Source organism: Oncorhynchus kisutch, linkage group LG10 (genome assembly GCF_002021735.2).
Source record: "Oncorhynchus kisutch isolate 150728-3 linkage group LG10, Okis_V2, whole genome shotgun sequence".
Classification (NCBI taxonomy): Eukaryota; Metazoa; Chordata; class Actinopteri; order Salmoniformes; family Salmonidae; genus Oncorhynchus; species Oncorhynchus kisutch.
In genome coordinates this window covers 47901829-47928684 of record NC_034183.2, presented here as the reverse complement: position 1 = coordinate 47928684, position 26856 = coordinate 47901829, and the positions used below count along the sequence as shown (strand labels likewise).

The window sequence follows — 26856 nt, the reverse complement described above, 5'->3', positions numbered from 1 at the left end:
AAGCCTACCATCAGTAACACACTACGCCTCCAGGGACTAAAATCCTGCAGTGCCAGACGTGTCCCCCTGCTTAAGCCAGTACATGTCCAGGCCCATCTGAAGTTTGCTAGAGAGCATTTGGATGATCCAGAAGAAGATTGGGAGAATGTCATATGGTCAGATGAAACCAAAATATAACTTTTTGGTAAAAACTCAACTTGTCGTGTTTGGAGGACAAAGAATGCTGAGTTGCATCCAAAGAACACCATACCTACTGTGAAGCATGTGGGTGGAAACATCATGCTTTGGGGCTGTTTTTCTGCAAAGGGACCAGGACGACTGATCCGTGTAAAGGAAAGAATGAATGGGGCCATGTATCGTCAGCAATGTATCCATGTATCGTCAGCAAGGGGCCATGTATCGTCAGCAAGGGCATTGAAGATGAAACGTGGCTAGGTCTTTCAGCATGACAATGATCTCAAACACACCGCCCGGGCAACGAAGGAGTGGCTTCGTAAGAAGCATTTCAAGGTCCTGGAGTGACCTAGCCAGTCTCCAGATCTCAACCCCATAGAAAATCTTTGGAGGGAGTTGAAAGTCCGTGTTGCCCAGCAACAGCCCCAAAACATCACTACTCTAGAGGAGATCTGCATGGAGGAATGGGACAAAATACCAGCAAGTGTGTGAAAACCTTGTGAAGACTTACAGAAAATGTTTGACCTCTGTCATTGCCAACAAAGGGTATATAACAAAGTATTGAGATAAACTTTTGTTATTGACCAAATACTTATTTTCCACCATAATTTGCAAATAAATTCATAAAAAATCCTACAATGTGATTTTCTGATTTTTTTTCTTCTCATTTTGTCTGTCATAGTTGAAGTGTACCTATGATGAAAATTACAGGCCTCTCTCATCTTTTTAAGTGGGAGAACTTGCACAATTGGTGGCTGACTAAATACTTTTTTGCCCCACTGTATATAGTGTACATATGATGAGTCTCTCTCTTTCTATATAGTGTGTGTACTGTGTATGTCTGTCTCTGTGAGAGACTTGGCACACGTCTTTACTTATGACCTTCAGAAGATCAGTAACAATGTTTCCTTGTGTTCCCTGCAGTCATTCCATCAGCACCACACACACACACTGTATGATAATTTGAAGTGAGTGAGTGTCTGTGTATAAGAATTTACTAGAAATTGTGGAAAGCTTAATATTGGAGGGAGGTATCTTTTTTTGCTGTAACCCTTTGCGGTCTGGAGTTGTGTGTGTGTGTGTGTGCTTAGGTGTAGATTCAACCAGTTTATACAAATGTGACTGGGTGCATCCAATGGCAATGTCCGCGATAGGTATAACACGGGGAGCCGCTTGCTGATTTGACAATTCCAACGCAGTTCCACGTCCGACATCGTCTAAATAAAACAATAATTATGCTATGCAGTTGTCGGTTATCGCGGGCTAAAGTGGATCTGATTGAATCGAGTACTTACTGTGTCATCCCCATAGCACTCTCATAGTGACCTTGTAATGGCCGACTGGGTCTCTTGAACCCAGATCTCCCAGTGTTAGTCCTAAGACTGTGTTAGCCCACTGAGCTAAGCCTAGGTATTAACTTGTGGAGCTAATCAGGATTTCAATTGTGAATTTGGAGGTGGGGGATTATGGTTGGAGTTGGATTTAGGGTTAGGGTTGAACCGGGATGTGGTCTTGAAGCCAGAGTAAGGGTAGTGGTTGAAGCTAGGGTAAGGGTAGTGGTTGAAGCTAGGGTAAGGGTAGTGGTTGAAGCTAGGGTAGTGGTTGAAGTTAGAGTAAGGGTAGTGGTTGAAGCTAGAGTAAGGGTAGTGGTTGAAGCTAGGGTTAGGGTAGTGGTTGAAGCTAGGGTTAGGGTAGTGGTTGAAGCTAGGGTTAGGGTAGTGGTTGAAGCTAGGGTAAGGGTAGTGGTTGAAGCTAGAGTAAGGGTAGTGGTTGAAGTTAGGGTAGTGGTTGAAGCTGGTGTAAGGGTAGTGGTTGAAGCTAGAGTAAGGGTAGTGGTTGAAGCTAGGGTTAGGGTAGTGGTTGAAGCTAGGGTAAGGGTAGTTGGTTGAAGCTAGGGTAAGGGTAGTGGTTGAAGCTAGAGTAAGGGTAGTGGTTGAAGTTAGGGTAGTGGTTGAAGCTAGAGTAAGGGTAGTGGTTGAAGCTAGAGTAAGGGTAGTGGTTGAAGCTAGAGTAAGGGTAGTGGTTGAAGCTAGAGTAAGGTTAGTGGTTGAAGCTAGGGTTAGGGTTACTCATTACATGAGGAGCATGGTTCCACTCTGCTGAGCCCTGCTGTTTGCCTCCTCCCGCTACAGTATCTCCGTCTAGCCATTGTTTTCAAATATTTTCATATTAGTCCTTTTTCTTAGGCGAGAGTTGTGTGTGTGTTTTTATTACACACATACAGACTCTCCAGTATCCCCCAATCACACTCTGATACACACTTCCCACAGAGCAACAGAGAGCAGAGTCTCCGGGCTGTCCTAGGTCTCAGACCAATAAAGGCCCTGCGCCCCTGGGGCCCGGCGGGCGACTAGAGCCTGGAGGAGCCTGGAGCCCAGGTTCGATATCAGTCTAAAGTGGGGGGCTCTGAGGCCTATCTACACCCCCCGCTCACCAGGCAACAGATAGCCTGCTCCTACTGCACACACATATGGGTTGGATATCAACATGTAGAACACTACAGTGGATATCACTGTATCACGATAGGTGGTGGTATTGTTGGTAAAAACACCATTGATGTTTTTAGTAGTAGAGACAGTGGAGAGAGACAGGAAATGAAAGTTAGAGGTTTGTGTGGAAAGTATGGCGGGACTGGGATTCGATTCCACACTCACTCAGGCATCTACACACAAGGTGGTAGCGCAGGTAACTGCTAGACCCAACACTCTGGCCCCTCAATGCTGGCTCTAATAGGGTGGGAGACATGGAGACCCTGTCTGGAGAGGGGAGACTCCCACAATCACACGGGAGCGGAGACCCCAAGAGTCACAGCCAAGACCAACGTTCACTGACCAAACAATCTCTCAAACTGCCAGGCCAGGAGCCCACCTTCTCATCTTACATGGTTATATGTGGAATCACTGTTGTCCTATGCTGGGATTGAGAACAGAGAAATCATGTCTTCCACACAGATACAGTATCTCTCCCACCCATCCCCCTTATCCTCCTCCCTATCTCGCTCCTCCTCTCTCCATTATCTCGTTCATCACTGTCTGGTTTGTAATAATATTTCTCGATTCCAAACCTCATTTCCCTCTCGTTGAGATTGATAGCAGTGATGACACCAATCAGTTTATCTCTCTGTTTATCCCTCGTTTTCTCTTAATCGTCTCTCAGCTCAGCGCCTCTTTGCGTCTCAGGATGGGAGGAGAGGGAGGGTGGGATGGAGGGAGGGGGTTGATTGGACACAGCGCTAATTACCAAATCTACTCAGCCACTCCAGTGATGGCAAGCCTAAGAGAATAACTATATACTCTCAGTACCAGTATATAGTTATATTCTGTATATACTGTAATATACAGTATAACTGTGCTAGGAGATGGATAATTAGTTAGTATGCACAGTGGAGGGAATGGGTTAAATCAAGACATTCTACGCCATACTGCTAAAACATATACTGCTAAAACATATATGCCAAAACCCACAAAGCGGATTGATCAACACAACTGCAGCAAGCCTACTGTGCAATGGAGTACATAGTCTGAACCGAAGCATAACCTATTGCAGCCAATGATATCCACTCTGAAGAATACTCACTTTTTTTGTAGAATTGTTAGAAATTCATCCCATGTGTTTGCACTCACTATAGTTCAGTCTGAGGGGTTGTAGGAGTGCGTTAGGGATATATTGTTGGTCTTGGCTCATACATGGTTGTCCACAGGGGGTATGGGCAGGCAGACAGACAGACAGACAGACAGACGGACAGACAGACAGACACAGACAACTTTAGTACTCCATATCCATACTGAGGAGTAGTATTGTGGTTTTTAACACAATGTCTTGTCTCCATCTGAAATTACACTAAATGGCATTAAAGTATTTCACTATAGTGCACTATATAGGGAATAGGTTACCATTCTGGTCAAAAGTAGTGCCTCTATATAAGTAAAATTGTGCTATTTCAGACACACTCCTTCTCTTCCACCAGACACACAGTAAGGGTTCTTACGTCACCTCCCAGCTCAGGTCAACAGGTGATGAAAGAGGTGTGAAAGAGAGAAGAGGTAGGAAGAGAAAATGGATGGAGAAACAGAACCTTACAGTGATACATTTATATCAAGGCATGCATTGTGCCAAAACAATACAGAGAGAAAGGACATAAAGAGAACAGAGATGTGACTAAAAATGAGGAGAAGTTGGAGAAAGTTGATAAATTGCAGATGGGGAGTGAGAATGGGATAAAAGCAAGAGAGAGCATAAAAGAGAGAGATTTAGGAGAAGAAGACAGAAGAGGAGGAAGGTGAGGTGTGAGCCAAGGTGTGTCTGTGTCACCCCCCAGTAATATTGCCACAGTTTTTGCATAATGCCCGATGAGTCCCCCATCATCTGGCCTCCCCCACAACAATTTCATTACAGACAGCTAATAAATGTTTCATGGAAGAACAAGCTGCTCGCCTCGACGTTATTAAATCTGAGATAATAAAAGAAGAAGAGCGAGAGAAAAAAAGAGAAAAGAAAAGATGGGGGGTGGACCTGAGAGAGGGAGGGAGGGAGAGAGGCAGAGAGAGAGCGGTGTCAACATTCTCAAATCGGGGGGCTGTATCTCCTGTTTCTGGGGCAACGAGTCTCCTCCCCTCCCCAGTCTTCCTCCACCCTCCCCCTGCATCCCGCACCAGAGAGAGACAGGAAATGAGAAACCGCCAGACAGGATATTGCGTTCTGGTGGCCTGGGGATTAGCTTTTATCTAAACACACACACACACACACACACACAGAATCATCCATGTCCTCACACATATCACATTCCTCTCACACTCTCCCAAGCATCAAGCACAGTGTTCTGCACAGTTTTCAGTCGTTACTCTTTGCAGGTATATTACATTTTTTCATGTTATGCCATATCTGAACTGTCATTAAAGGGTAGTCTTTCAGTCGAGATCAGAGTATGGAATATCTAAAGTATTATTGTGAACAGTGTAAATAGTTAGGAGTCTATGGAGAGACTGGTATGCTAGTCATTAGTAATAGACCTTGATATTGTATTTTATACTAATCAGAGAGTCATTCATACTGTATACCTCAAAATGTTTGGAAATCAAATAAGACTGTCTGATGCACGTTGTCTATAAGTATATGATCAATATACCACGGCTAAGGGCTGTCAGCCAATCAGCATTCATGGCTCAAACCAACCAGTTCATAAAAGACTGTGTACGACGAGTATGACAGAAGTTATTTTTACTGCTCTAGGTACGTTGGTAACCAGGTGAATGCTTAGCAGAACAGGTAAATGGTCCAATTCACGCACTTATCAAGAGAACACGTGGTTATCCCTACTGCCTCTGATCTGGCAGACTCACTAAATATAAATGCATTGTTTTTAAATTATGTCTGAGTATTGGAGTGTACCCCTGACTATCTGTACATTTTAAAAACATGAAAATGGTGCCATCTGTTTTGCTTAATATAAGGAATTTGAAATTATTTATACTTTTACTTTTGATACTTAAGTATATTTTAGCAATAACATGTACTTTTGATACTTAAGTATATTTAGAACCAAATACTTTACTGGTTGACTTTTACTTGGGTAACTTTATATTAAGGTATCTCTACTTTTACTCAAGTATGACAATTGGGTACTTTTTCCACCACTGCTCGGGGGTTTGTGATATATGGCCAATATACACTACATGACCAAAAGTATGTGGACACGTGCTCGTCGAACAGCTCATTCCAAAATCTTGGGCATTAATATGGAGTTGGTCCCCTCATTTGCTGCTATAACAGACTCCACTCTTCTGTGAAGGCTTTCCACTAGATGTTGGAACATTGCTGCAGGGACTTGCTTTCATTCATCCACGAGCTTTAGTGAGGTCGGGCACTGATGTTGGGCGATTAGGCCTGGCTCGCAGTCGGCGTTCCAATTCATCCCATAGGTATTAGATGGGTTTGAGGTCAGGGCTCTGTGCGGGCCAATCAAGTTCTTCCACACCAATCTTGACAAACCATTTCGTATGGACCTCGCTTTGTGCACGGGGGCATTGTCATGCTGAAACAGGAAAGTGCTTTCCCCAAACTGTTGCCACAAAGTTGGAAGCACAGAATCGTCTAGAATGTCATTGTATGCTGCAGCATTAAGATTTCCCTCCACTGGAACTAAGGGACCTAGCCCGAACCATGAAAAACATCCCCAAATCATTATTCCTCATCCACCAAAATTTACACTTGACACTATGCATTCGGACTCAGGAGCATTCTCTCCCAGATTCGTTCGTCTGACTGCCAGATGGTGAAGTGTGATTCATCACTCCAGGGAATAAATTTCCACTGCTCCTGAGTCCAATAGCGGCAAGCTTTACACCACTCCAGCCAACGCTTGATATTGCGCATGGTGATCTTAGGCTTGTGTGAGGCTGTTCGGCCATGGAAACCCATTTCATAAAGCTCCCGACGAACAGTTATTGTGCTGACGTTGCTTCCAGAGGCAGTTTGAAACTCGGTAGTGAGTGTTGCAAATGAGGATAGACAATTTTTGCACGCTATGTGCTTCAGCACTCAGCGGTCCATTCTGTGAGCTTGTGTGGCTTACCACGTCGCGGCTGAGCCATTTTTGCTCCTATACGTTTACACTTCCCAATAACAGCACTTACAGTTGACTGGGGCAGCTCTAGTAGGGCAGAAATTCGATGAACTGAGTTGTTGGAAAGGTGGCATCCTATGACGGTGCCATGTTAAAAGTCACTGAGCTCTTCAGTAAGGCCATTCTACTGCCAATGTTTGTCTATGGAGATTGCATGGCTTGTGTGCTCGATTTTATACACCTGTCAGCAACGCGTGTGGCTGAAATAGCCAAACTAATTTGAAGGGGTGTCCACACACTTTTGTTCCACGGCTAAGAGCTGTGTCCAGGCATTCCGTGTTGAGTCGTGTGTAAGATCAACTCTTAGCTGTGGTATATTGGCCATATACCACACACCACCTCGGGCCTCATTGCTTAATTATAATAAGGTATACCACCTTATTGTATCGCAACAGTGGGATTTACATACGCTTTTAGGGGAACTCATACACTTATGTAAGCTTTATGGATCTAAACGTGTGATAACTATACAACAGAACAGATTAACAGGAATTACGTTTACTCTCATGGGTGGCTAAAAAGAACTATCTGAAAGCAACAACCCTACTAAACTAGGCCTCCAGTCTAATGATCTGACCTGCTGGAACAATAACCCAGCACCAGTGACCCAGCAGTTTTTAAAGAAAACAACCCAACCAAGTGACCAAACACCTGCAACCCAGCAGTTGGGTCAACCAAACAACCAAGCATTTTTTTTGTGTATGTGTCTGTTTTTGTATGCGGGCATCTTAGTGTGTGTGTGTGAGTCACGAGCGTGTGTGTGTGTGTGTGTGTGGTGGCGGCGGGGGGAGCTGTATTGTGGGGAATGCTGGGAAATTTTAATAACACAGAAGCAGTGCAGGGAGATTTAATAAAAGGAGATGATGTGATTACTGAACCCTGGCTCTGAGCCATCCTGCCTCACAGTGCAATATCCGCTCACACACACACTTGAACGTGCACACACACGTGCACGTGGACACACACAATCACACACACATGCTCACACACCAAAATAAAATTATACTAAAGCTATACTAAGATTGTAACATCCAGATTCACTGTAAAGATACCATACCCACAACCTCACCCAAGCTTACATTTCCAATATGCTAAAACAAACATTCACTGATAGCTGACAATACAAAACCCAATACACATTTTCACTAATCCATTCACATGGATGGACACATACCGAACATGCAGGAGCAAGCAGCTCCACATACACATCAACATCAACATACAACTAACACATGCATAACATAGTCTTTGCTGAGATCTGAGGACTTGCATTCGCTCCCCAAGCTAACCCACTGGGGTTCGAACCCAGTCAATCTCATGGGTGCCGTGAATTGGGGAGGTCAAAGTGCCAAGCAGGGTAAAATCTAACTCCGTTTGCTTACGAATGCTTGTGATAATTTCGGAGACACCTATATAGGCTTTATAAAGGGTTTATGAAGGCTTCATTATGTTTTGTCTAAAGTGGGACCATTCATCTTGATAGCAGCCATGAGCCATTTCTCCTCTCCCTGGGTTATTGGGGATGCGTCCCAAATGGCACCGTATCCCTTATATAGTGCACTACTTTTGACCAGAGCCCTTTGGGCCTTGGTCAAAAGTAGTGCACTATAAAGGGAATATGGTGCCATTCGGGACAGAGGTGGGTGGGTCTATTGTGAATTACACTTCTATTAGGGGGATTAGACTGATCTACTTAGAGACCTCCCTCAGTGACCATTGCCTTCAGTTTCCAAGTTTATTAAATTCTACAATATGTGGCACTATGAAATGGGATTAATAACCAAAAATCAGGACTTAAACACTGCAGAGGAATTGTGGTCTGGTGACCGTTCTCCCATGTCGCCTTTTATGTTGAGTCAATTCTGGCAGTATAAAATGGATTTAAAAAACAAACTAGGATTTAAAGGGGAAATCTGCAGTTCAAATAACAAAGCCGGCACCCTGCCAATGATTTTGTAAATAGCTGAAGGATGGAGAAATGTAACTACTCTCAAATGTATACAGAGCTATTGATGCAAGGACTGACCATCCATGAGATCAAATGTATAGTTTTAACCAATATTTTGAGGCTATCCCGTGTCTGTTTACAATTACTTTGTTTACAAACAAAGCAGTAAAACAATCTTATATTTTGGGTAAGGATAACAATTCAACTAAGCTCATGAGGCATAAGTTATTTTCTTCAATAATTAATGTGTATATGTTGTGAATGTTAAAGTTAAAAAAATAGCAGATTTCCCCTTTAAAATAAAAAATTCTGGTTTGCCATTTTCGGGGCTATTGGATGAGATATTTTACTTACAATTGCTGTAGGCAATGAGGCAATTAAGAGGAGGCACTTGAAATAACTTTCTGTGTGTTGTGGACAGAGACAGCTCGGTATAATGGAGTGTGAAGTGAATTGATAGTCGTGGTGGTGGTGTTGCCTGGATTAGTGTTGAAGTGGTACTCCCCGATCTGTGTGTGTGTGTGAGTATGCGCACGCATGTGTGTAAGTGTGTTTGGCAAGTGAGTATGTTTGGTTAAGTAAGTATGTGTGACGGTGGTGGGCTGTGATTGGGGTAATTTTCGGGAGTGTTAGCTAGTTTGGCAGACAGATGGATTGAGAGAGATTATCCGTGGCAGCTGTGGTTCGGACAGGACAAGATCACAGATTAGGAGCTCTAATGTGCCGACCTGGCTCACTCTCCTCTCTTCACCTCTTCCCCTCTCCGCCCTTCAGATTTGGGGTACTAACACCTTCCTCTTACCCAGCCTTAACACTTCTCTCCTTCCCTCTAACTTCCTCCCTCTATCTCTCTGTCCCTAGTCATCCTGTCACTTTCTCATCTCATCCAGTCATCCCTTGCTCAACAGAAACATTTTTCTCTCTATGGTCTCTCTCTTTCTATGAGCTCTAAGTCTCAATAAGTCTCTGCACAGCAGACCTATTGTTTGCAGTCTTGTTTAATGACCCAGGATTTCCTGTGTCAATATGTCATCATATGCTTAGGCGTGTGCAGGTGTGTGTTTTAAATATGCTTAGATATTGTAGAAATGTATATGGAAGTACTCACCGTATATTGATGAGTAACCTTGGTTTCCTGTAAATATATGTGAGAGTTTGTGGGTTGGTTAGGCTAGAGAGACCGATAAAGAAAGAGGAAAGAGTGTGTGTGTGTGTGTGTTTTGGTGTGTAAAAGAGAGAGGAGAGCGAGAGAGATTAACCCCATGCTATGGCCAATCCCTGGTTATGAGTTTACAGCGTCTGTCTGGGCATCGCACTGTTTAAACAACAATCTAATTAATCCTGTCTTTATTAGTTTCACTGAACTGTGGAGGGAGGGAGCGAAGGAGAATGGAGGGGGGGGGGGAATTGGGAATCCTGTCAGAAAATACTCGAGAGCGATAGAAGAAGGGGGGATAGAGGGATAAAACAACTGGAATTCAAGAGGAATTTAAAAGCAGGAGTTTGGGGGCCTTTAAATTGAATTGATATGTTGATGAGAAGAGAATGAAGAGTGGGAGAAAATGAAAGGGGTGGGACACATGAGAGTAGTGGTGAATGAACAAAAAGAAAGTAGACCACGAATGAGTGTGTGAACTGTTAAAAAAACTGTCCAAGCACGATACATGTTTCACATGTTCTCTTTTAAATCCTACTAATTGTGAATAGTAGGTAATGATGGGCTGTACCAGCTCGTTCAATATTGATGTAAAGAATTCGTAAAAAAACTAGAATCCACCAACACTTCAGTGCAGGCTCCCTACATGTCAGTTGACTACTGCCCCCAAGTGTCATCAGTGAAGAACGACATTCTAAAGCATTACCATGTAGATGTTAGCTATGTTACATGTTCAAGTTTTAAGTTATGGGAAATGCTGATGTGACATTTAATTAGATACCGTACACAGGTTTGATTGAGAATCTTCACAGGTGCAAATGAGGTCTAATCTTTCAGGCAATCTGTCTCTGCCTTTGGGTGCGTTCCATGTTGTCTTTAATTCAGTCGCTCGGCACATCTCAGAGGACTGCTAATATCATGTTAGTGAGAAATTACAACAACTCCTGCAAGCGATGTGAGACCTGATCATCTGCAGCCCAACTACAAAAGAGACGGTTTGGAAGGACACCTCAAATGAGGCCTTAAAATCTCTGTGCTGCTGTGTGGTCAAGACGGTGTCTTCTGCACATCTCAGAATATTACTTGATCATATTCCTACTGTGATTCTAGAGACATTAAACATCTTCAAGACTGCAAAAAAGACAACCTGGAACACACCCGACTGCAATAAAGACAACTTATCTATTACACACTGGAACTTTCTCCCCTCTGTCCCTATAGGCTGTTTGTCAGGAAGTGCAGTGCGTGCCTGCAGGTGATTGGGCGCTCAGAGCTGATCATGCGTGTGCTGGGGCAGGTGTACCACCTGGGCTGTTTCAGCTGCTGTGAATGTGAGCGCCGGCTGCAGCGCGGAGACGAGTTTGTCCTGAAGGAGGGACAGTTGCTCTGCAGGGGAGACTACGAGAAGGAGAGGGAGATGCTGGCTGCCATCAGCCCCACACCCACTGAGTCAGGTAACAGGAAAAGACAGGGCAACCAACAAATCAATCAATCAATCAACCAACCAATACAATCACTGGATGGCACTTTGTTATGGTACAGAAAGTGCAGGAGATTACATAATTACACAGTGATAACCTAATGACTTGTTTTTTAATTGGGATTCACTACCAGGCACCATTTGATACCAGTTTGTCTGTCAATTGAAGATCCTATTGTCTCTCTCCACACCCCTCAGTGAAGAGTGAGGATGAGGATGGTGGGGGCGGTTCTGTAGGGGGGAAGGGCGGCGAAGGGAAGGACCACAAACGGTCAAAGCGACCACGCACCATCTTGACCACACAGCAGCGCAGAGCTTTCAAGGCCTCCTTCGAGGTGTCCTCCAAACCTTGCAGAAAGGTAAGCAGACCAGGCGTAACACGGTTTATTTATTTTGTTCCTTCTCTCTTTCACTTTTCTGTCTCTCTTTTTTTCTCTCACACACGGACAAATACACACACTGTCCCATTTAGTGTCATGGCTTAATTTATCTTATCTTCAGGTGAGAGAGACACTGGCAGCTGAGACCGGGTTGACGGTTCGAGTCGTGCAGGTGTGGTTCCAAAACCAGAGAGCAAAGGTGAGATATTTGACCTGTCCTGAATCGCCACTCCCCCCGCCCATGACACTAATATAACACTAATCATGAATCTAACGGCGCAATTGCTCTGAAACCGCATGCTAACATTTATTTTAAAGGCTAAAGCACAGTTAAAAGGATAGTTCACCCAAATAACAATGCAATTTTGGTGAACTATCCTTCTAATGAACGACAGAGCAATAGCGCCATTGGGTCCATTATCAGTGTGCCAGTGTGTGTTGGTCCTGTGCGTTGCAGATGAAGAAGATAGCTCGCAGGCAGCAGCAACAGCAGCAGCAGCAGGAACAGGAGCAGCTGGGAGGGTCCAGGAGAGGGCCGACCAGGGGGGGGAGACAGAGCAACGATGACAGTGAGGGTAAGAGAGGGGAGAACAGAGCAGGGGTTTCCCAAAAGCCTTGTAGCTAACTGGTACTTAACTCGCGGGACGGTAGATATAGAAGTGCATAATTTGACAATTTTTGGTCATTCATGCACAGGAAGATTAGTCTTTCGCTACAAAAGTAACAATTAAACAGTAGCTTGCGCCAAAATAGCTACGTTTCAGGAAACTCACCTCAAGGCAGGTGAAACAATGTCTCTGGAGGTAAAGGAGCAGGACGAGAGGAAGAGATGCAGGGATTGATTCATGTTCTGTCTCTCTCTTCCCAGACGGTTCTAGTGGTCACGGATTGGACGGTCTATTGTCGTACCCTTCGTTGCCACGACAGCAGCTACTGGCTCTGGACCCCAACATCTACGGAGGAGAGCCCTTCCGCCATGGCCTCACACCCCCTCAGCTGGGCTCTGAACATCTCCACTCCTACGGTGAGAGAGAGGGAGAGAAACATAAAAAGAGAGTGAGATGGACAGACGGACCAAACAGACAGACACACTAACTCTATTTCTCCCTTTAGATTCAGAGACTGTGTTCCACGATCTGGACAGCGACGGGAGCCTCAGTCACCTCGGCGACTGTCTCCTGGCAGTGGCGGACAGTGGGCTCCTGGCAGGGCGGGTGGGAAACCCCATCGACCGCCTCTACTCCATGCAGAACTCCTACTTCACATCCTGACCCCTCACCCTTGATCCCTGACTCACTCCACTAATCAACACTCAGAGAAGCAGTTAATGGCCAGTTATCCTACTAGACCCAGAAGGTCATCACACCAACCATGCTTGAGCTGGGTCCATATCCATGTCTGACCAGGCTTATTCTACATGACCAAGTAAAAGCATAATAGGAAACACCTGGTCATGTTCTGTAGGGAGGAAACCTTAGGAGTGAAATAGGGATGTCGACTTATCCACTAAGAACACGTTTTTCCATACCAAACACGACCCAGGTAGCCATTTAAGGTCTCAACTATGACGTAGGGCGTGAACTAAATCTGGCTTGCCCGTTACTTACTTAAACTGCATACTGTGTACTAATCATATTACATACCATTTAGAACATTGTGTTTAGTACAAACGTATGCAGTAAGCAACAAATATCAAAACACTACTCATCCATACTGAGAAGGCATCATCGAATGCGCAATCCCTTTTGTCCCCTCATCTGATTATCAGTTGTTGTCGAACACGCGGGTGTGAAAAGACGATTATCTTCCTCAATAGTGCCTAGCGAATTCTACTAGATGGAAAGCCAAAATGAGTATGACATCCGGGCATTTAAAGTACACTAGCTCTTCAAGATTTCACATACTATAAAACTTTTTTTCACATACTCAAACATCCTACTATTTAGGACGCAAGTATGGGTATTCGGACACGGACACTCTCTTTTGCTTGATCCCAACGTCCTACCTGTAGCAGACAGATGTGAAATCCTATGACATCATACTTTATCTGATACTCTCTCATTTGTTTCATATAAAGGAGGGGAGGATTGCCCAGGAAAGCTTAAATCAAGAGCAGTTAAAGTATTTTGAAGAGAAGAAATACTATTTGAATCCAGGTCTGTGTGTTTGTGAGTCAGAAACCTATGTTACTTATTAGGTTGCTAATGAATGGGGAATGTTTCATTAATTTAGCTCATGATCTGACCTGCTTATGGTGTCCACATGGTTAGGGAGTCTTCTTGGCAGCTGGGTTTCGGAGCAGAGTGAAGACCCCTACCAGAGAGGTTACAGCAGGCTAGGGGCAGAGCTGCCACCAGAACATGATTCAACCCAAAAAAACGTTGTATTGGAGATGGCCACTGGTTCATAGCACGGATGGGGTCAATTCAGCCAAATCAGAAAGTGAATGGAAGTTGAGCCTAAATGAATGACTGGAATAAAGGTACAGGTAGATCTGGAGGAACAGCTTTCATTATAGGTTGAGATGAGTTGAAGGATACAGAGTGGCACGCTCGATTTGTATGTGAATGAGTGAAGTATGTGGGTTAGGTAACTTAGGTCTAGAGTTTGCGCTCAGGTTAGTGTGTTAGAATTTTTAGCAATGTTATAACAGGAAATTATTTACACATCACTCTAACCCCCTGATTAGTTCACATTAGTCAACATAGCGAAAGGAGATATTTAGACTATAGATACAATCAGGGTCCTATAGAGTAGGCTAACAGGGTCCTATAGAGCAGCACTTCTCAATCTTGGTCCTGGGGACCCAAAGGGGTGCACATTGAAAAGAGAGCGAAAGAAAAAAGAAGCAATGTTATGCCTGGTCTGCTTACCTTTCTGCATGGTTTGGAGGACACCTCGAAGGAGGCCTTGAAAGCTCTGCGCTGCTGTGTGGTCAAGATGGTGCGTTGTCAGGTGCGAAAGGAAAAAAACTAAAATGTGCACCCCTTTGGGTCCCCAGGACCAGGATTGAGAAACACCACTACAGAGTAGGCTGACAGGGTCATTCGGAGAACCTTATAAAGGAAACAGGGTTGTGTAAAGGAAAGTGTAACGCTTTCATGTAGCTCTGGTTCAGGGGTTTATGTGGGGCTTGCTTGGGAATGCTCAGCATCAGCAAGCCGTATGTTATAACATGGACCAGAGCTAGCCTTCATGTAATTATTTCTTTGATACTGTGAAAGTATTCACTAATAAAAAGGTGCAGGAGTTTGTCCTTGGCTGGAAAAACTCTAGGCCCTAACTAAAATGTAGAAGTTGAATACTAATTGGTGTGTAACACTTAAGTAAAAAGTATGATTAGGCCCAGGAGTCTTTCCTGGTCAGGTCATGTGGTCAGGAAAACTACTGGCCCTAGCTACGATAAACAAGTATGTGTTCCAATGTAAAATAATTGTGTTAATATTATTGTTGTTACAATGAATAATACAGTACTACTATAGGTATAATCACTGTAATTATTTATCTTGGATCGAAAAACACACCTTACAATAGACGTTGTTCAATATTTTGTACTCTTATGGTTAAGTATTTATGTTGTAGCATGAGCTGTGTGCCACACTTTCAAAATGTAAATAATTATTACTATGAACATAGTACTGATGATAGTATTTTCCTATAGCTTATACCCACACTGGGACCATCTTGTGGAGTCCGCTTCCTGTATGATTTCTCATAATTGACTGATGATATATTTTTTTTACAGTATAGTATTTACGTGGATATAATTTATTGTGGGATACATTTCTCTGGAAGGTATGAGAAATTCTTATTCTTAGATTGTCTGAAAGAAATTGTTCCAAGTTTTTGTTCTGTGACCGATTCCAGTGTATGTGCTTTTTGCGTGTAATGTCACCTTTCTTCAATATAACCTGTCAATTCAGTCAGACTAAATATGCCTACATTATTCTGAGTATGTGTAAGATGCTGATGATGCAAGGCTTCTTCTGCTACACGGAGTGCACAAAACATTATGAACACCGGCTCTTTCCATGACACAGACTGAAGAGGTGAATCCAGTTGAACTATGATCCCTTATTGATGTCACTTGTTAAAATGAAGAGGAGACATGTTAAAGAATGATTTTTAAGCCTTGAGACATGGATTGTGTAGGTGTGCCATTCAGAGGGTGAATGGGCAAGACAAAATATTTAAATGCCTTCGAACGGGGTATGGTAATAGGTGCCAGACGTGCTGGTTTGTGTCAAGAACTGCAACACTGCTGGGTTTTTCATGCTCAAGTTCCCCGTGTGTATCAACAATGGTCCACCATCCAAAGGACATCCAGCCAACTTGACAACTTTGGGAAGCATCTCTGTGGAACGCTTTAGACACCTTTTTAGAGTCCATGCCCCGACGAATTGAGGGCAAACGGGGGAGGTGCAACTCAATATTAGGAAGGTGTTCTTAATGTTTTGTCACTCAGTGGTATGATAGAGAGCTATAATGTAATTGTAGAAAAGAGCCTCTGCATGTTGTTTGTGTCAAAGTGTTGACCTTTTTGAAGACGGACAATTCTAAGGAAGAAACTCTCCACTTGATTGCGTCTACCTCAGCCTTTAATAATTGAAGCAGAAAAGGTGGCCTGTTCCGGTTAGTAGTCAAAGGGAACATAACTCAACATCCTCCCCCTCGTCCGTCTCTCTATGGTCACACAGATTATAACTCCACAGCCTCCACCTTCTCCATTTTCCTGGGCTCTGTTCCCTCCGGCCAGTGGAAAGCCTCTTGTTTCATCCCCCTTCCTTCCACCTTTCCTTAGCTCCTTCAAATTCAAACTTTCCAGCCACCTTCCCCTCCTTCCTGTGCTCCCTCCTTTCCCTCAACAAGTGAGTAGCCAAGGAGAGATGTGTGGGAGAGATAGCATACATTCCACGGTTGAATATGACTCATTCCAACCTGAAGAAAATGAGCGTGGGAGCGAGAAAGGGGCACCATAACATCAGAGTATGTATCCAAACTGGATGAGTAATAGGACTGAAATATAGGAGTTTAATGATAAACTTCCCCCAAAATAACATTTACAAGAGACCACTACACCGCAAACCAGGGATACTTGGATAACACGCAGTTGTGCACAGATATGCTGCGGAGTGAGGTTGCAAAGCTAACTCCGTTACACACATTCATTCTCAATATAAATTGTAGAGGAAAAGAGAACCATTTATGCTGCTACCCGAGGTTACTACAGTGTTATAAATATGTATTACACACAACCTGCTGCACAGTGAATATTTTCACATATAGAAAAGAGGACACCTCTGAATCCCATTGTCCCAGTGTATGTCAGAGAGCTGTAGCATCGAAGAGTTATTAAATAACTTCAAGAAATAACCTGTCTTGAGTCTTGACGGTCTCAGGCAGAAATCAGTCCCAGTAACTTGTAAATGTCTAACATTCCGAGTTCTCTTGACAAATCCTAAAGTAGCCATGGACAAGAGTCCACTTTATTCATGTACAAAGTCAGGATGTTATGTTATCAATATGACTTGGGCAGTGATTTATCCATGTTTGATAGAGCAGTCCGGCGTTAGTATTGCAGGAAGGAGATATCTTCTCTGAGATGGATGGATGATGGTCACTGTTGGGTCCTAAGAGGGCTGAGGAACCGGGTTCACTGCTGAAAGAGGAGATCTATTCACTTCTTCAACTACTACACCAAGTATTCAAAAAGGTAATCTCTCAGAAACAGAATACCTAAACAAATGACACAAGATGTTTGTTCTGGGATAACCGAGATTAACAAATACATTATGGTGTACGGACACTGGACAGGTTATACTATGTAGTAAGATAGTGCTTTAATGTTTACCTTTGGGGGTACTTGAAGACCGAATATGAAAGACACTGATGTAAAGCACTCTCTCAAGGCCAAGGAGCACCAGTCAAAAATTAGAATAATCACAAGAAAAGTGAGGGCTGTGAACGAGCCGGAGACTGATCTACAATCAGTGAACACTCACCCACTCCGGCAAGGTCCACTGTCTCGGCACAGCCGAGGAAGCGTGCCACGTGTGCTGAACAGGAGGTAGGTGAGTTCTGGTTCTCTAGTAAGCAGCGTTCAAACTCTGTGAACTCTTTTGAACAGTCTGTCCGGATCTTCTGGATCACAGGGCTGCAGAAACATTGATCAAGAAGATCTTGAAGAAAACTTAAACACAATCCTACACTTCACATCGGCACTGTACAGTACACACTGGTTTGACTTCTTGCATCTGAATTATTTTCACATCAACAGTTCTTTACAGTAACCCAACCTAGACCGTCGAAGAACAAGCAGCAGCAATAGGGAGGAAGGAATAGGGCCTGGGCCTAGAAGGAGAACCTGTGTAAAGCCTGTGGTCTAGCGTTAACGCTCCTGGCTAGTCACATATACTGTTCCCCACTGGAGACCAGGGTTCATTCCCCACGTCCACCTTACTGTTCTCCTACTTGCCTGTTTTCCCCCGTTTCCAACTGTCAAAATAGGAGTAAACCTAGAGAGGAACCAGACTCAGAGAGTCTGGGTTTACATATGACCATCTCGGCCAGTCAGTTATAGCCAGTCTGTTTGCTGCTATCATTCTACTCCTTAACATGCAAAACAATGACAGAGTACAAGGAGTTGAAAGTTAGGTTATGGATTTTAGGCTATTTAGCTAAGACAGTTATACATGCGCAACTGATAGTCAGGGACAACGGCTTATTCCTTACTGTGAAGAGGTACACTGTGCCACCTTCATCTTCAGCTCTTGACAGTGCTGTTGCCATGTTGACGGGTGAGCGGCCACACACTGCCCATAGCTCTCCATCTCCTTATGGCAATACTTGGTGGTGATATCCATGGCAACCTGCCTGAAGGATGACACAGACATGCAGAACAGTTTCTGTGATATGCATAGACAATTACAGTGATGTCCAATCATGGACTGTGTGTCCTCTTCTGTGACAATGACAATTGTGGAAGGAATGAAAAACAAAATTGCCCACTAAGCCTTTGTATATTGTAAAAAAAGAATTGTCGGAGTAGAGGTCCTTGTGCATATCAGGTAAAATAACAACTCAGATAAATTAGCTAAATAGGGCAAATTAATGTTAGCTTGCGGCTCTACGTCTTACAGGAACGCGCTCACCGGGCAAGCACACGCACTGTCATGGATGCAAGGTCCGATCCCTTCTGAAACCAGTGTAATGAAACAGGCAGGGAGCAGGTCTCGAACCCTCGACCTTCTAGCCCGAGGTCCTGTGCGCTATCAACTGTGCCGCAGTCGATTTCCGTGCGTATAAACTCAGGGTCGTTACAATATATATAAAAACAAATAATAAATATATAATAAATATACGCAAAAAAAAAATAAAAAAAAAATTCATTTTTTTAAATATATACACACAGTGGGGCAAAAAAGTATTTAGACGGCCACCAATTGTGCAAGTTCTCCCACTTAAAAAGATGAGAAAGGCCTGTAATTTTCATCATAGGTACACTTCAACTATGACAGACAAAATGAGAGAAAAAAAATCCTAGAAAATCCCATTGTAGGATTTTTTATGAATTTATTTGCAAATTATGGTGGAAAATAAGTATTTGGTCAATAACAAAAGTTTCTCAATACTTTGTTATATACCCTTTGTTGGCAATGACAGAGGTCAAACGTTTTCTGTAAGTCTTCACAAGGTTTTCACACACTGTTGCTGGTATTTTGGCCCATTCCTCCATGCAGATCTCCTCTAGAGCAGTGATGTTTTGGGGCTGTTGCTGGGCAACACGGACTTTCAACTCCCTCCAAAGATTTTCTATGGGGTTGAGATCTGGAGACTGGCTAGGCCACTCCAGGAGCTTGAAATGCTTTGTACGAAGCCACTCCTTCGTTGCCCGGGCGGTGTGTTTGGCATCATTGTCATGCTGAAAGACCCAGCCACGTTTCATCTTCAATGCCCTTGCTGATGGAAGGAGGTTTTCACTCAAAATCTCACGATACATAGCCCCATTCATTCTTTCCTTTACACGGATCAGTCGTCCTGAACAGCCCCAAAGCATGATGTTTCCACCCCCATGCTTCACAGTAGGTTCTTTGGATGCAACTCAGCATTCTTTGTCCTCCAAACACGACGAGTTGAGTTTTTACCAAAAAGTTCTATTTTGGTTTCATCTGACCATATGACATTCTCCCAACCTTCTTCTGGATCATCCAAATGCTCTCTAGCAAACTTCAGACGGGCCTGGACATGTACTGGCTTAAGCAGGGAGACACGTCTGGCACTGCAGGATTTGAGTCCCTGGCGGCGTAGTGTGTTACTGATGGTAGGCTTTGTTACTTTGGTCCCAGTTCTCTGCAGGTCATTCACTAGGCCCCCCCGTGTGGTTCTGTGATTTTTGCTCACCGTTCTTGTGATAATTTTGATCAGTGATCAAAAACAGATAGCATGCTAACAATTCCTGTAGACTTCCAGTCATTGCGCTAAAGCTAGTTAGCGTTGGCTCGTGAAACTACCTCTAACTTCCTTCACATTGGACGCAGACATAAAAAAAATGGTATCCACGATGGTATTCTGTACTATATTGAATAAAACTGTACTGGCCTGTACCGTACTGTTCAAACTTGTGAAACGTAGCATGATTGGTTCAGATATGGTTCTGGTCCGCACCTATCAAATATGTACTTGTTTGGGGGCGGAGCTCATTAACTTAATACCCAGCATGCTTTGCAAGTGTTTATTTTTTACATTTACAATTTGGTCATTCAGCAGATGCTATTACACAGAGTGACTTAGTGCATTCAACAAAGGTAGATAAAAAACAACAACATGACAGTCATAGCAACAACAAAAAATTTGAACATTATTGAGAAAGTTATTTTAGCTGACGTGGTGTTCATTTATTCTTTAGTTGCGACTACTTTGAACATCTTTATTAACAGTTTTTAAGCTTTTTAAAAAGCTAACACAAGTGCGTGTGACAGATAGGAGCAATAATAAACATTATCTTGCAATCTTCAATTGGATCCTCTTTCCTAACCCGTTACGAAAAGTCAGATTTGACGATAATTTGACAAACTGTATGGATCCCTTCTAGCCGTGACCATGCAGAAGAGCATTTTTTTCCGGTTGCTTGTTAATTTTTATTTAGACAAGTACATACCGGCCGTAATGGTAGTAAACTAAGATTCTCATCGAAACTCCATATTTGGTAATCAACGAACGTATCTTGACATTATAATTGTAGTTGGAATTTGAGCTATCTGGACGTTAATGTCTCTATTGGTGTAAATGAGTACAGTTTACAAAGTAGATTTACTCAAATAGATACCTATGAAACTGAATTAAATGCATAACGTTGAAGACACTTACATGTTTGTGGTGGAGGTAGTTTGAAGGCTTGTTTAGAAAGAAAGTAAAAAGAGAATCAAGGTTATAAAATGTGTTCACAGCCATACACAGAATATCTACCGCATACACCCTCCTCTATTTCGACTGGTCGAAACACGTTGCATACTGCCATTGTTCTATACCATTGGTCCTGGGTTGTTGTCAATTCCAGATTTGACATGGATTTCTTAAAGGAGAAACAACCGATTGTCCTGTAATATTTGTACCTGTATTTTGTTAACCCCTGCTTTTAAAATGCTCCTTTTAATATGCACTCGATTGAGGATATTTGATGTCAAACAAATGTGTTCAAATCGGCAGGAAGTAACCATACGAGAGCAAAAAGGACACGTTTCCTTACGTGGTTGCGTACACGGAAGCAGCTGTGTGAGAATGAGCCGATTCAGAAACTGGACCTGACACCGGACTAAAACAACTGGATTGTGTGAAACTGCCTTACCACCGACACTAATAGCTAGGTGGAGGATAGAGGGTGCCCGGAGAGAGAGAGTCGCGTTCGTTTTTGTCCAAGAAACGGGAATATGGACGGGAATAAGGGGCCGGGGAACCAGCAAAAGGCCCCCTCAATGAACAGCCAGCATGACAGCGCCGAGACTGACGACGAGAATGTTAGCTCAGTGTCGCTGTACCGGCGCAGGCCCCGGATATTCCACGGCACGGTTCTACCTTTTTTAGCCGTGCTGTACCCTGGCTGGTTGTACGTGTGGCTCGGAGTGTACGGTACTTCCGAGTACCCAGAAGCAGGCCTACTTGCTCTCGCCGCCATCGGGATCGCGCACGTCCTCACAGCGCTCTCCGGTTATTGGTCCGTGCACGCGCACTGTTGGCTCACCTGCTCCAAGGTAAAGTGGATGGATCATCTCCAGTTGTTTTGGAATTAGGTGTTAGAGATTGAACTAACACTGCCCAACATAACTGGTGATCACTCTAGTTAGCATTATTTTATGCTCTACACAAGGCCATTTTGAAATGATGTGTAATAGAGTTATAATAGAGTTGTGCCCTTGTACAGAAAGTTTTGACCTGATTATAAGGCTGTGTCTGTCAGAGTATGTGAATTGCTCACATGCTGTGAATCGATTCTTATAAACAGGAGCCAGACCCACACAAGGCCACCCTGGCTAAGGTTATACCCACCCCCAATAACGGTTCTGCTGAGCTGGTACAACTGCAGAGAGACAGGGTGAGTTTGCCTTGTTCCCCTGGCCTACACCTTGTTTACTTAACCCATGGTTGTGTTCAATGGGGAGAAAACGTTTGTAACTGTTGCAAAACGTTTTGCTGCGGTGTGCTGTGCTGAACATGACCCAGGTACACTGGTTGAAACTTGTGGGCAATGCATGGTGTCAGAATGGTCCTCTTAACATCTCTATGCTAGTCAGTTATACTGCTTTTTGGATGGCACATTTTTGTGTGTGTGTTTTAACTCATGTACACGCTTGCTCTCTTTCTATATCTCTCTCTCTCTCCTGCTCTCTCCTCAGGATGAGAACGGCGAGGGAATCCTTTCCTTTGAGTTCCAGAAGATCTGCTACATCTTCGACAGCAAGGAGAGGAAGTGTTTCCTCCCTGTGTCGTTCCCCATCAGACAGCCAATGGGCTTCTTCCAGGCCTGGCGAGGCTACCAGGAGGAGACAGACCTGCATTCCGCCGAGAAGCGCTATGGGACCAACCGCGCTGAGATGGTGGTGCCGGACTTCCTGGAACTCTTCAGGGAGAGAGCCACCGCTCCCTTCTTCGTCTTCCAGGTGTGTGTGAGCGTGCTTGCGTATTTGCGTGTTGTTTTGTCTAGTAATATGACACGTAGTAAAATCACTCAAGTCTCTTTCACTTTCTATATTGATCTCTTTAAGGGCATATGGGATAGTATTGACTCAATAATAATACCCTTTCAGTACTATCGTGCTAACCTGAACCGTACTGCACAAGCTCAGATATTTTCTTTTCACACGATCCTTTCCAGTACAGTTCTAGCAACTATGGTGGATGCCGATGCGTCAACCAGGCCAGCAAAGTACCGCTCAACAGGTGTACAGATGGACGCTCGCTCTCTCTCTCCTCTCCTCAGGTGTTCTGTGTTGGTCTGTGGTGTCTGGATGAGTACTGGTACTACAGCGTGTTCACTCTCTTCATGCTGGTAGCCTTCGAAGCCTCTCTGGTACAACAGCAAATGAGGAACATGTCTGAGATACGACGCATGGGGAACAAACCCTACATGATCCAGGTGAACTACAGTATCTTTATCGGAAATTATCATGTCGTTTGATATTTGATGATATGATACATGCACAGGGGCCTGTTCTTCTTGCTCAAGTGCAGATCAACAAGTTCTCACCAGAGCCTTGTTATTCTAGAGTTGTAGAACGAAGGCCCTGACTTCCATTATATACTTGCATCAGACTCATTTACCCAGGAGTTCCTAAGCTTTTTTGGGCTGAGACCCCATTTTGGTAAACATTTTTTGCATGATGTAATCAACAGCCAATATTTACTTTTTTATTTGGGTCTATGGCAAATAAGTCTGGCAGTACTTCAATCTGAGAGAAGTATAGTTTGAAGTGATTGAAATGCATCAGAAGATCATCAGCCAATAATTGTGTATGATCTCTGTAGAAAAGAACACCATCATTAGAACCACAATTGGGGGAAAGGGGGATACCGAGTCAGTTGTAAAACTGAATGCATTCAACTGAAATGTGTCTTCTGCATTTAACCCAACCCCTCTGAATCAGAGAGGTGTGCGGGGCTGCCTAAATCAACATCCACGTCATTGGCGGCCGGGGAACAGTGGGTTAACTGCCTTGATCAGGGGCAGAATGACAGATTTTTACCTTGTCAGCTCGGGGATTCGATCCAGCAACCTTTCAGTTATAGCCTTTCGGTTTCTGGCCCAACACTCCTACCCACCAGGCTACCTGCCGCCCATGTAGGAGTCTTTCGATCCCTAGTTTGGGAAATGCTGAATTAACCAAATTATCGATTTGATCTGGATTCATATTGATCTGTCCGTGTCGTGTTCTGTAGGGCACACCGTGTAAAATGTTTTGAAACGGAAACGAATGTATTTGTGTGTTCTTATTATTGAACAAGTGTAGCTAGTACCTCCCTGTTTTACTCTGTGTCAAAACATTTTATCCCTACTGAACAGGCCCCTGATATTTACACGTTTGTGCCCATGTTTCCCAACAGGTTTACCGCAACAGGAAGTGGAGGCCTGTGTCCAGTGATGAACTAGTCCCCGGGGACATCGTCTCAATAGGTAAAGTTCCATTGCTTGGAAGGCAGCCACGATTCTTCCTTTATTTAAAGGGGGAGATCAAGCTGATCCTAATTGTTATAGACCTATTTCTATTTTGCCCTGTATATCAAAAGTGTTGGAAAAACTTGTCAATAATTAACTGACTGGCTTTCTTGATGTCTATATTATTCTCTCAGGTATGCAATCTGGTTTCCGCTTAGGTTATAGATGTGTCACTGCAACCTTAAAGGTCCTCAATGATGTCACCATTGCCCTTGATTCTAAGCAATGTTGTGCTGCTTTTTCTATTGACTTGGCCAAAGCTTTTGATACAGTAGACCATTCCATTCTTGTGGGCCGGCTAAGGAGTATTGGTGTCTCTGAGGTAGGGATGGGCGATATGGCTCAATTTTTTTAGAGGTGTGGACGATTCACGATATATATCTCGATCTCTTGTTTTTCTCTAAACAAATAAAAAAAGGCCAAGACATAATTCTTAACTGAATTTTCTTTATTAAAATAAAAAAATATCAAGGCCTATTTGTGCAAAACAAATTAACAACACAAATGAACAACACACACCCACACTTCTATTCTATTGTTTAGGAATGTTTGACCACTAGCTGTTTGAATATGTCTTTTATATAATCATTTTGATTGAAATGTATTAATTTAGTTAATTTGTTGTTATAATTAAAACAGTAAAATTTGGAACCATATCTTTCGCTATTTAATACTTCACTGCATCCGTGATCTCCTTCCACCTCAAACTTTTCTTGTCATAAGGGATTATGTTTGAAAAGGATGCGGCTATGGTAGTTTGTCTTTTTAGCAGACGTTTTCGGAATCGGGTGACTGGAATCGGCATTGCGTAGTCTCACGCAGTCCTTCCATTCCACCGCATGTTTCAGTTGCAGGTGATGGAAGGGGTTGGTTGTACTGCTGCTTTTCGTAGCAATTGTCTTTCGACACATTTTGCACAGGACATTCGTTTGCTGAACATCAGACCTCTTGAACCCGAACGAACCACTTCCATATTACTGAAAAAACATTGCTGCCCTTTTTGGGGATGATTTCATCCTCATGAGAGGCTAAGCTCACTTCCTCACTTTCCATTTTGGTGGAACGCCGCTACACTTCTCTGGCGTGGTTACAATTTGTTGTAACGTGTTGTCACGCAATTTGGACATGATTCGTCATTGGGCTGACAGAGAAAAGACACTGCATTTGTAAAACATTATAACAGAACCTTGATTCTTGCGATACAGGCATTTTCCATATCGTGCTGAATATATTGAAAAAACTCTATATATTGCCCAGCACTACTCTGAGTGGTATTTGGCCTGGTTTGCTAACTACCTCTCTCAAAGAATGCAGTGTACAATGTCAGAACATTTGCTGTCTCAACTACTGCCTGTCACCAAGGGTGTATGTACCCCAAGGCTCGATCCTAGGCCCCACGCTCTTCTCAATTTACATCAACAAAATAGCTCAGGCAGTAGGAAGCTCTCTTATCCATTTTATATGCAGATGATACAGTCTTCTATTCAGCTGGCCCCTCCCCAGATTTTGTGTTAAATGCTCCACATCAAGCCCTTAACCCTGTTCTGAACACCTCCAAAACAATGGTCATATGGTTTGGTAAGAAGAATGCCCCTCTCTCTTCAGGTGTGATTACTACATCTGAGGGTTTAGAGCTTGAGGTAGTCACCTCATACAAGTACTTGGGAGTATGGCTAAACAGTACCCTGTCCTTCTCTCAGCACATATCAAAGCTGCAGGCAAAAGTTAAATCTAGACTTGGTTTCCTCTATCGTAATCGCTCCTCTTTCACCCCAGCTGCCAAACTAACCCCGATTCAGATGACCATCCTACCCATGCTAGATTACAGAGTTTATAGATCGTAATTTATAGATCGGCAGGTAAGGTTGCTCTCGAGCGGCTAGATATTATTTACCATTCAGCCACCAGATTTGCTACCAATGCTCCTTATAGGACACATCACTGCGCTCTATACTCTTCTGTAAACTGGGCATCTCTGTATAGCCGTCGCAACCCACTGGTTGATGCTTATTTATAAAACCCTCTTAAGCCTCACTCCCTCCTATCTGAGATATCTACTGCAGCCCTCATCCTCCACATACAACACCCATTCTGCCAGTCACATTCTGTTAAAGGTCCCCAAAGCACACACATCCCTGGGTCTCTCGTCGTTTCTGTTCGCTGCAGCTAGCATCTGGAATGAGCTGCAACAAACACTCAAACTGGACAGTTTCATCTCTTCATTCAAAGACTCAATCATGGACACTCTTCTTAATAATGACAGTTGCGGCTGCTTTGCGTGAATGTATTTTTGTCTCTACCTTCTCGCCCTTTGTGCTGTTGTCTGTGCCCAATGATGTTTGTACGATGTTTTGTGCTGCTGCCATGTTGTTGTCATGTTGTGTTGCTAC

The 26856-nt window shown here is 43.5% G+C and overlaps 3 protein-coding genes across 12 annotated transcripts in view; 2 read left to right on the top strand and 1 right to left on the bottom strand.

The window, feature by feature from the left end:
* LOC109898270 (LIM homeobox transcription factor 1-alpha-like) overlaps nucleotides 1-15693 on the top strand; it is a 28515-nt gene extending 12822 nt beyond the window's left edge. Inside the window, exons 4-9 of the mRNA XM_020493177.2 lie at nucleotides 11122-11354; nucleotides 11579-11739; nucleotides 11882-11959; nucleotides 12218-12335; nucleotides 12629-12784; nucleotides 12874-15693. Of these exons, the coding sequence (XP_020348766.1) occupies nucleotides 11122-11354; nucleotides 11579-11739; nucleotides 11882-11959; nucleotides 12218-12335; nucleotides 12629-12784; nucleotides 12874-13031 (904 nt within the window). The 3' untranslated portion in view covers nucleotides 13032-15693. The remainder of the gene's footprint in view (nucleotides 1-11121; nucleotides 11355-11578; nucleotides 11740-11881; nucleotides 11960-12217; nucleotides 12336-12628; nucleotides 12785-12873) is intronic.
* A 647-nt stretch (nucleotides 15694-16340) lies between these two features.
* chchd5 (coiled-coil-helix-coiled-coil-helix domain containing 5) lies at nucleotides 16341-21940 on the bottom strand. Of its 9 annotated transcripts, none has more exons than XM_020493173.2 (5): nucleotides 21506-21937; nucleotides 21127-21153; nucleotides 18493-18633; nucleotides 17763-17914; nucleotides 16341-17419 (listed from the first exon to the last, which is right to left on the bottom strand). In XM_020493173.2, coding segments are annotated over exons 2-5 (324 nt in total). In that variant the 5' UTR covers nucleotides 21129-21153; nucleotides 21506-21937; the 3' UTR covers nucleotides 16341-17390. The 9 variants fall into 9 exon arrangements, with proteins under 9 accessions (XP_020348762.1, XP_020348763.1, XP_031689694.1 ...); XM_020493174.2 differs by having other exon boundaries at nucleotides 21832-21926; XM_031833834.1 differs by having other exon boundaries at nucleotides 16341-17416; nucleotides 21372-21779.
* The window catches only part of LOC109898268 (manganese-transporting ATPase 13A1), a 44001-nt gene continuing 38661 nt past the window's right edge, over nucleotides 21517-26856 (top strand). The window contains exons 1-5 of one of the 2 annotated variants that reach the window (XM_020493168.2): nucleotides 21517-22007; nucleotides 22259-22348; nucleotides 22650-22913; nucleotides 23234-23389; nucleotides 24355-24424. In XM_020493168.2, the coding sequence (XP_020348757.2) occupies nucleotides 21687-22007; nucleotides 22259-22348; nucleotides 22650-22913; nucleotides 23234-23389; nucleotides 24355-24424 (901 nt within the window). In that variant the 5' untranslated portion in view covers nucleotides 21517-21686. The remainder of the gene's footprint in view (nucleotides 22008-22258; nucleotides 22349-22649; nucleotides 22914-23233; nucleotides 23390-24354; nucleotides 24425-26856) is intronic. The other variant, XM_031833833.1, reaches the window with a different exon arrangement.

Excerpts from the sequence above, each read along its gene's own strand:
- chchd5 (XM_020493169.2), bottom strand. The coding sequence starts at position 21,325 with ATGTCAAATCTGGAATTGACAACAACCCAGGACCAATG. Across the intron at positions 21,154-21,287 it reads ACAACAACCCAGGACCAATG|CCTTCAAACTACCTCCACCA; the intron begins GTATAGAACAAT and ends TTTCTAAACAAG. Across the intron at positions 18,634-21,126 it reads ACTACCTCCACCACAAACAT|GCAGGTTGCCATGGATATCA; the intron begins GTAAGTGTCTTC and ends GTCATCCTTCAG.